Below are 9,444 nucleotides of genomic sequence, written 5' to 3'. Positions count from 1 at the left end.
CTCGGATAAAACCCGCAGCTATTCGCCGGGGTCCTCCACTCGAGGCTCGGGTCATGTACGTAGGTAAGGGAAAGAAAAAAAAAAACAAACAAAACGGAGATAATAGCTGGAGAGACTCAACTCTGCGTACATATTTACTTCGATTCACCCTCCGCGATCGTGTTGCCGCCGCTGCTGCTGCCAGAGACCACCCGAACTGAAAGAGAAACGAAAGTATATAGATTCTTTTTTATTTCCATTTTTATTCCTCACTTTTAGATTTTTATAAGCGCGCATGGGGCGATGAAATTCAATGCGGATGTATATATAGGTACCTACCTATATGGGAAGATTTGGAACACCCTGCGTACCCTACGAAAATGAGAACTGGTATTAGGTATACATATACGTGGAAGGAGCGATATTTGTTTCGCGAGGGGATGGAAGTATAAACGCAACCCCTACGAACCCTGGCCCAGGGATTTCGTCGACAGTCGTTTAACAAAATATTATACTGCACGTCAGCACCTGATCTTTTTTGGATATCGTCGTCACATATTATACGTATACGAGATTAAGATCTGCAGTATCGTCGAATATCTACGTATACATAATACATAGGTACGTATTATTACATAGATACCGTTCAGTTTTGAGTATCTCGTTTCGATCTATACTACAGTTTCGTGTATAGTTGAAAAAATTATTTCAATGCATTGAAACTATGTTTAGAAATTCTTGTATGTAGCTATTTATACATATAGCGACGAACCAACGATATGAGAATCTTATGTATAATATCTGGAGTTTGTCACGATGGGTGTATATTTTACAGCTGACAATTGGCGTATACGATAACGAGGAGTGCAAAATCTTGCTGTGCCCACTTAACGCACGTTACCTTGTGATATACGAGAGTCGGTTTCACATGGTCGTTCGCAAATTTAACACGAATTTGCTCCATTTAACCGGCTCGACTGCACACGCTGCAACTCTTACTTGTACACCCGCACGCGAGGCGATTCACTTTTGATGCAGATAATTCAAGCGACATGAAATTTATAGCGAAGTATAACCATCGGGAAAGGGGAAAAGGTGAGGTGTAGGATGTAAATTATATTGATATACACACTTGAGTTTATCCGGGAATGATCGTATAATGTTAATTCACCACATGTGCAGCCGAATCGCGCTGCCGCATGCCGCGCGTCCGCATAGCTTTCACAATTATCAGCGGCATGAGGCTATATAGATGCCGAATCTGCAGCACGACACGTCATTATCGAATAAAATAATCCGATGTACATATATGATTTTGAAAATTTACAGTGTACGACTGAAGGATATACACACACACGTGCCTACACACACGCGCGGGATTCCCCTTGATTAAAACATCGTGCAGTGACGTTATGAGAGTGCAGCGGATTACTTCATTACGATGTACAGGATGTATTCGAAAGTAAGTCATTCAGCCGAATGTTGTTCGGATCAAAGTTGTAAGACAACGGAGATACCAGAGATGCAAATTTTCCAAATTCAAATATGCGTTTGCTAAATGTTTTCATGTTTTTTTTTTTACCTATGTCTCACTTGTGTATGACTTTTTTTCCATACTGTTCAGTATTCTTGTAAACATGTTCTTTGTTATTATTACTGTAAACGTTATAGTTTCATTGTTGCATATTATCAAGTTGAATTCGAATACGTCGCATCCCTGCGGTATTTATTTACGTTATTATAGTATATCTTATACGACTTGTACCTGCAATTTGATTGTAATTTTATCGATTTTTTTACTATGAATTTTAACGATATACTAATTATCGCGATACGTTCAACGAATTACTTTCATCGTCGGGTATATTGAGAATGGAACCTGAATGGAAATGATTAATAATTCCTCGATCGCAAGGATATTGGGATGTTTGCGCGGTAAAAAAAAAAATTCATATACATATATAATGCGTCATGCAGCAGTGCACGTTGTGCAGAGTCACATGCAGTGATTCCTTGCACATATAAACGATGTATGTGTATCATGACTAGAAACTACATATTCTGATGAGGAATTAATTCGCCGAAACTTTTCTCCTCGCGACCTTGAAAATTTGTAATCCTCACGTTTACATGTGTATAATATAATTAAAAACGCACACGACTGTAGTTTGTACATAATTTATAATTAAACGACGCTCACTTATGCTGCCGCGCGGACTAATATCAGAATTTTAGTCACATAGACAGGCGGCAGGTGATTTCGTGATTGCTGCGAATGTGAAGGTTTACTATTATAGTGGGTTTTTACGATGGTATTTCTCAACAAGTTATGATACACGCGGACACTAATTTTACCAAAACTTGTCTCGCTGTATACCTGTATAATACATTCTCAGGGTAAAATAATCTGGGAAAATTTTACGATCATCCGGTAATTCACTGTATTATATATTATGGGCATATTAAACACGGATCCCGTGTAGTGCAGTTGATTGTACAACGCGCTTAATTCATCACCTAATTTGCAGTGCCATGGCATCATGCAGAAGGATGGAATTGCATGTGAACAAGGAGAGGAGGAAACTAGCTGAAATAGAAAACGTCATTTCTTTATCGGCATTCTCCAGAAATTGGGGTGTCTAGAGGTTTATATGAAAGGACAGCTTTTTGGAACGCCTTCGTCGTTTCCATTGGTTTAGGGTAACAGCCAATCGCGCGGATTGTCGGGTCTCTATACATACGGTAGGACGACTATACAGCTTAGGTATGTAAAAATTGTACACCCCTATGTAAACTTCACATCCCCTCTTTCATGCTCTGTCGGGGTACGATGTGATATACATGCTTTTTCCCCACCCCACTGCGTCGCGCTGTGCAGACAGCAGTCGCTGCAAATCCTCCCTTTTGATGGTATAGTTATGTATCTTTTTTGTGAAAGGCATATCATGACACTGAAGAGTAGAGAAGTACTGTAACGTAATCGCTCTGCATGAACGTTTACATGTATACATGCATGTACGTATACATATTACGTATGTATATCTCACCTGTATCGAAAATAACCAGAGAGAGCCCAGTCATGGATTTGATTGAAACAATGTAGAAATCAAATTTTTATGTTTTTCAAAGTTGGACGCTATTTTAATTTTTAATTCCCGTTTTACAATTAACTAGAGCAATATATTCAATAGAGGCTGGCGTTTATTCTTGTTCGTTGTTGCCTTTTGTCGGTAGCACGGAGCACAGATCGAACAAATTATCTACCCGGTAAATTTCGTGGTTGCTGGACATTTATATCGAACGATAGGTGTCACTGTACGCTCTTGCCTAAAGTTTTTTTCGGCAGTAAGTAAAGCATTCGAATATCGAGAGTCGGTCAGTTTCTCGGTAATTTGAATGTACTTTAGAGCCTAATTTGAATACTGATGGTAATGTTTATTTTATTTATTCAATACAGCGGCGATGGTACTTCAGTCTGTCTGTATCATGGGTATGAATTACATTCATTCAAAGGAGTAATTGATTACAGTGATAATTCAAATAATATTAAAATAATTTTCTATGAACTAGTATTTTTGTTTTTCACAAATCTAGCGATGTTATCCTTCTCCGAATCAAACTTGATGAGTTCTTCGAGCCCGTTATCTTTGGCTTCTTTTACTAGCTCTTCGGTAAACCTTGCTAAGTCTTCCTTTCTCAAGTCAACCATAAACTTTCGAGATTCAATTATTACCTTGGTGCCCAGTTTCATCAGTGGTACAACGTGTGGTAGCTGCTTTGTCATGTTGTGTGCAATCCATACTAGGTCATATTTTCCCAGGAATTCCTTTTTTTCTTTGTATTTATCCAGATTTGATATCGGATGAAATATTACCTGAAAGTTTTTAGAAATTTATATCACCCTCAGAGCTATTGATGCGCGGCTAAGTTTTGATGGTGTGACTGTTTTTATACTTGAAAGTCTGGAACGTCTATCCAGTTTATTTGTTCTCTACGATGTTTGACAAAATCATCTGCTGACCATTTTTCCTGTTCTATTTCAATGTCAGGTATTTCTGTTACTATTATTGCATTCAGAAGCGACGGATCTCTATGAGCTGCTGCAGCCTCATCACACATTGGTTCCTTAGTTCTGATCTCATGTATTGCTCGCATAACTTCTCGTTCCGCAATATCAGTAGCTCTCAATTTTCTGCACATGGATTGCGAGTGAATTTAGTACAACAGTAACTGGAATCTATTCAAATGTTTGATGACATTACTCAGTTTTCTTTTCTGATTCCAAACTCCATGTGAAGTATGGGCCGGTGTTGATATCTCCCATGTAGGCATAGTGCAAAAATCCTTTGCCATAATTCACAATGTTATTAATCAGAGTCGGATTGCACCTTGCAGGCTCACCTTCTAACCACGTGAAAGCAACGCCATTGCTTCGCCAAAATCTACATAATTTCGTTTTGATAATTGGAATTTTTCTTGTTAGTTTGTGATTAAAGGACTCAAAACAACGTTGACCTGTATTCATGTAGCAACAAGTTCATCTTTTCTCTTGACTTCAGGACCATATGGAAATCCCAGTCGAATACACCTTCTCTATAATCGTAACGCTCTCCCAGTGCTTTTCTAATCCTCCGATCCCAGTACTCTCTGATTGGTATTCCTTCTCGGGCTGCTCTTTCCCAAAACCTTTGGACAAAAATGTAGCAAGTATAACATAACGTCATGAGGAACCTCGAGGCGTTTACAACACTTACTTGAAAATTGACTCCAAATTATCTCTCTCTTTATATTTAAGCTTCTCAAGGTTCAACCAGGGGCAGATTATGCCTTGCGTAGGAATGTCAATCAGACTTTGTGCCCGTTGCACCAAATACTTGGCTGTGGCAGGCCTCAATAAAGTATTTCCCATCAACTCTAGGTAATATCTCGTTGCTTCTTGTATCCCTTTAACATGAAGTAAAATGGAGTTTTAGTGATCTGAGTTCTAATACTCTCAAATCTTATTCACCGTTACCTAATCCCATTTCTAAAGTAGTGCTCAGAAGTAGAATAGATCTCGCAACTTGTTCCAAGAATGGTTCCATCACATGGAAGTTGATAGGACGCCTCATATGTTTGTAAGATGATGCGAGGGTCTTGACAATATGCCGAGCATCCCCGGAGCCTATAATTAAAATCTCTATAGGTATACTGAAATCCGTGTCCTTGATTTCTTTCAATTCCTTTCGCAAGTCCAACGGCTGACTGTAACCCCACCACATCTCAGACTTGTAATCTCAAGCTTCGGCTTATGATCTGACAGCAAGCAGAAGAGAAATAAAAACTTGAACTATCAACTTGTTTATAGCAACCATTAACGGTGTCACAAAGGTTTCCATAGTTACAGTCCGGCATGAAGGGTTATAAATAAATGAAAACGATATAACTTAAGACATATAAAACCATGTTATTTATTTCTTTTAATATAGATTCTATTTGACAGAATTAAAAATATCGTGATTCAACCTGATCTGCGAAAAGGTTTATACTTTAACAGTATTAACAGTTGTAGTACTCACAATTTACGGTTTACACTAGTTAGGATTACTTGTCTCTTTTCTTGTGAGTACGCTTGTTACCGCACCGTTGTAAAATTTCGGTAACATGACCTTTGTGTTGAAAGATCGCTACCAGCTGCGTTCTAGCCTCATTCATTCCTTCGCTAATCAAACTGCTCCGTTGCATGTTGCCCTTTATCAGTTCGTTAGCACGTTCTAACGCTTCTTCCTGTCTGCCTCGACCGCCTTGTTGCGATTCGAGCATGGCTAAGGTTGATTTCAGTTTTTCGTGTACCTAAAAGCATTTATTTGATTCGATTTTATCATCCTCAAAAGTTCCCTTAAACCGTTACGCAGGCATCCACTATTTTGGCAGTTTGTAAGAAGCAGTAATAATTGAGGTACCTGTTTTTCCAGGTCTGCCAAATCCTCCATCTGCGTAGTAAGGTGATAAACTTTCCACCCATTCAATTTCTGTAATACGTGTTTTTGCTGAGCCAATTCCGCGACTGTCGGCCTACGTTCCTCACGTGGTCGGACGTCACTTGGTCTTCGATAATGATGTAATCGTCCATCCCACCGGTTCTTCCACGAGGACCCTTTCGAATTCAATAACGAAAATAACCAAAAAATAAAAACAAAGAATTTCGCGGGGAGTTCATACACGATATTTTAAAAGCGGCAATCAATCTTACCTAATAAAGATGGAGTTGGCCGGCTTCTCACAGGTATAGAAGTTTGTTGCTGCATATTAAATGGATGGTCCTGGGGGTTATTAGGGGCTTGTTTCTTCTCGTGATTGGTCTTGTCTTTAATTTCCGTTTTGATTTCTTTCTTTATTTTCTCTTCAGAAATGAACTGCATTTCTTCTTCCGTGCATCTCGGCTCTGTTAATTCGACCCCGGTAAGTTGTTGTTTGCGCGGTTTTTTCCGCGGTGACATTTCAACGGTGGGGTTTATAGTGATCCGAGATTGTTCAGGTTCTTCGTCTAGTCCTGGAGACGAAGTTGCGGAAACGGTAGTAGAGCCAGAACTTTGACACCCTCCAGGATCTCGATCCCCTCTCGGAGATCCTGGTGGACTCGCTGCCTGTATCACAGGAGGTAAGGACGCTAACACTGGCACCAAATTCTTGGCTGCACCTAATCGGGAAAGTTAGAGAGGAAGTAAAAAATAGTAATTTCAGGATCGACCGTGGGATTTAGATGTCTGCAAATATCTATACTCACTTTTTACTGGGGAAATGTCGTGGTCACGTTTTCTTAATATACTTGGTCTCGGCGAGGCATTGGGCTTGGCGTGAGGTTCCTCGTAACTAGGATCTACCAAAAGTCTGACCGGTTGAATAGAAGTCTGACGATATTGAGGGTATGAACCTGCGACGATCAATAATTTGTAAATCAATTCAATTTAAACACCACCGCTAGAGCTCAATAACTTTTATGTTTCGAATATAACTTTCTAAAGCAAAAGGTACCGAGACGACGCAGTCTATTGCACTCTGAAATTTTGAACTCCTTTGCCTAACATACTTACCAGAGGCCTCAAACGAGTAATAAGTAGTGGTTTGTGGGGTGTGCAAGTATTGACCTTGAACTGAGTGTGTTGTGCCAGTTCCAGTTCCGGTATTGGGAGTGCTTGTAGAAATTCTCAGACCAGGTTGTTGGGTAGGAGTTTTCAGCTGAACCGTTTGAGGCATGGTTGTTGATTGGGTGGGTTTAACAATAGCTGGAGTAACTCTCGTCGAAGCCAATGGTAGAGGATGCAATGACATGACGCTTCCAGATATACGAGCAACCGGTGCAGGATTTTGTTGAGTTGGACGGGGTGCACCAGTTACATTAGCTGCCGTTGTAATGACGCGAGTAACTGCTCCGTGATTAGGGAGAGAAGTTACCGTCTGAACGACACGAGGGGGGCATTGTTGCGGCTGGTGTTGTTGCTGCTGGACCTTATAAAAAAAAATATAAAATAAAATTGAATGCAATCAAATTTAGGGGGGCAGCCGGTCGCGCCTATTTATGAATCTCTATATCTTGAATGCTCACCTGTTGCTGGGGAATCATTATCCGACTAACTGTGCCACTTTGCGTACTTGCAGCTGTACTAATTCCTAACTGCCTGCCAACATTCGGTTGGATCGATACAGATGCAGCTGTTGCTATTCTGCTACTGGAACTCATTACAGGTGCGGCCACAGCTATTCTATTAACTGTTCCTGGCGTTGTCAGAGGTCTGCCAGTTTGATTTGTCTGCAACAACCAACACGAGATTTTTATGATCTTTGTATGATCTAGGTAGAAACAACTATCTGTTAAAATTATCTACACTTCAATGCAATCGACATTCAATTCAAGTATGAATAACTACCGAAATCGTTTGTACTGGAGGTCTGCCAGATTGTGCGGCTACATTGACTTGGGGTGTTGGTGGTCGCCCGTGGGTAACTGGTAATCGGGTAATGGTACTGCTGGTCGGTAGAACTGGAGTCACTAAACGTGCAGGGGTAGCTGAAACTCCAGTGACTACGGTGGCCTGTACAGGCCTACCTGGCGGAGGAGTTATGAGCCTCGCTTGCTGGGTGGAATAAACTGGAGTCACAGGTCGTGTGACTCTGCTTACAGGCGGAGCGACGTGTCTTTGAGGCTGAGCATATACAATGGAAGTTGTTTTCGGAGGCCATTGAGCAGTTGAGGCTGTTGTGTTTGGGCTGAGATAAAAAGAAGGGTTCAAAGTCAGGTTAACACGCGAAGAAATCTTTTGGAAAATATGTGGACTCTATAGAATAATTAAAAGAAGATATAACAAGTGCGAACCCAGTTCTTGATATTGGTACTGGCTGACCGGTACTTGCTCTCACAATGGGAGTAGCAACGGTAGATCTAGGAGCTGAAATATTAGCGACTGCAGCTGGCCCTCGTGGCACGTGATAAGTTGCAGGTAAATTTGAAACAATTTGGGACGATTGCTGCGGCTGTTCTCTTTGCCTATCTACTGTGCTCAACATGCCAGGGGATATTATTCGTACCGTGGAACCAACTGGACATAACTGGAACGGAATGATATCGACAATGTAGTGTTTTTGTTACTTAAGTTTACAGAAGAAAGTTAGGTCTTACTGTGGTAGTAATTTTGGCTGCTTCGGTCGACGATATGTTTCCAGCTTGTCCGATAGGTTTCATCAAAGACAGTTTTGGATTTAGATCCAATGAAACTGATTTACCGATGAGTCCTGTGGATGTTCCAACTATTGTCTGCTGTGATTGAATGTTTGACGCATTGCTTTGTACGATGGTTTGGACATTCTGTATCGCTGTTATGGTTTGCAGAGTTTGACTGACTTCTGGTGGGTGCTTTTCGACTCCACCCCCATCCAGGGGATTAGTGCTTGGGTTCATTACTGAGTACCTGCAACAGGCGTAAGTTAAAGATGTGACTGTATTGATGATATATTCATTAGCCTATTCGATTAAGTTTCAAGGATGCGAATTTGTTTTCTTTCTAGATTACTTTGGATGGGTTCCAATTGTATGAACTTTGGCTAATGTGTAGTCATTGAGCGATTAGCTAGTTACGACAACGCAATGTTATTTCGAATTTTTTTCTCATCTTTTTGGATTCAATGTGTTTGTATTAAATACTGTAAACTTCAGAGCATATTCAACTTAACAGTGACAGCAGTTTATAACGAAAGTTTTTCCAAGTGAGATGTAACGTGATGCGTACCTTCAGGGTATGGCAGAATACCCTAAAAACATTACTGTTTTGTGAAATATTACAATATAACTCTATACGAAGGAAAAGTGATGAGATTTCATTGATTCTTTCGAAGAATTCATCTCGCCAAAATGTTACTCGCCAATTAAACGAAGCAGCTTGTAAAACGTAACCCTTACGCGGCTGACCGCCAGAGGCACTCGGGTAGAAT

General features: G+C 40.4%; 2 protein-coding genes and 1 long non-coding RNA gene across 4 annotated transcripts; 1 reads left to right on the top strand and 2 right to left on the bottom strand.

Annotated features, from left to right (window-relative positions):
* Positions 1-75: 75 nt before the first annotated feature.
* Positions 76-3,548, top strand: LOC110117009. The gene is made up of 5 exons (XR_002305691.2): positions 76-213; positions 311-600; positions 815-1,074; positions 1,309-1,441; positions 2,508-3,548. It is a non-coding gene; the product is annotated as an uncharacterized LOC110117009 (long non-coding RNA).
* On the bottom strand, positions 3,394-5,261 carry LOC105686171 (dynein axonemal assembly factor 3). Its single transcript, XM_020852482.2, has 6 exons — positions 4,994-5,261; positions 4,734-4,923; positions 4,495-4,665; positions 4,242-4,421; positions 3,934-4,171; positions 3,394-3,853 (listed from the first exon to the last, which is right to left on the bottom strand). The coding sequence occupies exons 1-6, from the start codon at positions 5,238-5,240 to the stop codon at positions 3,539-3,541; spliced, it is 1,341 nt and encodes a 446-aa protein (XP_020708141.2). The 5' UTR covers positions 5,241-5,261; the 3' UTR covers positions 3,394-3,538.
* A 144-nt stretch (positions 5,262-5,405) lies between these two features.
* On the bottom strand, positions 5,406-9,384 carry LOC105686726 (histone deacetylase complex subunit SAP130). 2 transcript variants are annotated; one of them, XM_012401821.3, is made up of 10 exons: positions 9,243-9,384; positions 8,636-8,924; positions 8,333-8,565; positions 7,887-8,226; positions 7,565-7,768; positions 7,053-7,467; positions 6,746-6,892; positions 6,212-6,658; positions 5,922-6,115; positions 5,406-5,811 (listed from the first exon to the last, which is right to left on the bottom strand). In XM_012401821.3, exons 2-10 carry the CDS (start codon positions 8,912-8,914, stop codon positions 5,563-5,565), a joined length of 2,508 nt encoding a protein of 835 aa, XP_012257244.1. In that variant the 5' UTR covers positions 8,915-8,924; positions 9,243-9,384; the 3' UTR covers positions 5,406-5,562. The 2 variants fall into 2 exon arrangements, with proteins under 2 accessions (XP_012257244.1, XP_012257247.1); XM_012401824.3 differs by having other exon boundaries at positions 7,107-7,467.
* Between the last annotated feature and the right edge of the window lie 60 nt (positions 9,385-9,444).

Source organism: Athalia rosae, chromosome 3 (assembly GCF_917208135.1).
Source record: "Athalia rosae chromosome 3, iyAthRosa1.1, whole genome shotgun sequence".
Classification (NCBI taxonomy): Eukaryota; Metazoa; Arthropoda; class Insecta; order Hymenoptera; family Athaliidae; genus Athalia; species Athalia rosae.
This window is presented reverse-complemented; position numbering and strand designations above follow the sequence as displayed.

Bases quoted from the DNA above. Each gene is read 5' to 3' on its own strand.
- LOC105686171 (XM_020852482.2), bottom strand. From the start codon at position 5,240: ATGTGGTGGGGTTACAGTCAGCCGTTGGACTTGCGAAAGGAATTGAAA. The intron at 4,666-4,733 runs GTAAGTGTTGTA...TTTTGTCCAAAG, and splicing joins AATTTGGAGTCAATTTTCAA to GTTTTGGGAAAGAGCAGCCC. The intron at 4,422-4,494 runs GTCAACGTTGTT...GAAATTATGTAG, and splicing joins TTGTTGCTACATGAATACAG to ATTTTGGCGAAGCAATGGCG.
- LOC105686726 (XM_012401821.3), bottom strand. From the start codon at position 8,914: ATGAACCCAAGCACTAATCCCCTGGATGGGGGTGGAGTCGAAAAGCAC. The intron at 6,893-7,052 runs GTAAGTATGTTA...TGATCGTCGCAG, and splicing joins TTACTCGTTTGAGGCCTCTG to GTTCATACCCTCAATATCGT. The intron at 5,812-5,921 runs GTACCTCAATTA...AAATGCTTTTAG, and splicing joins TGGCAGACCTGGAAAAACAG to GTACACGAAAAACTGAAATC.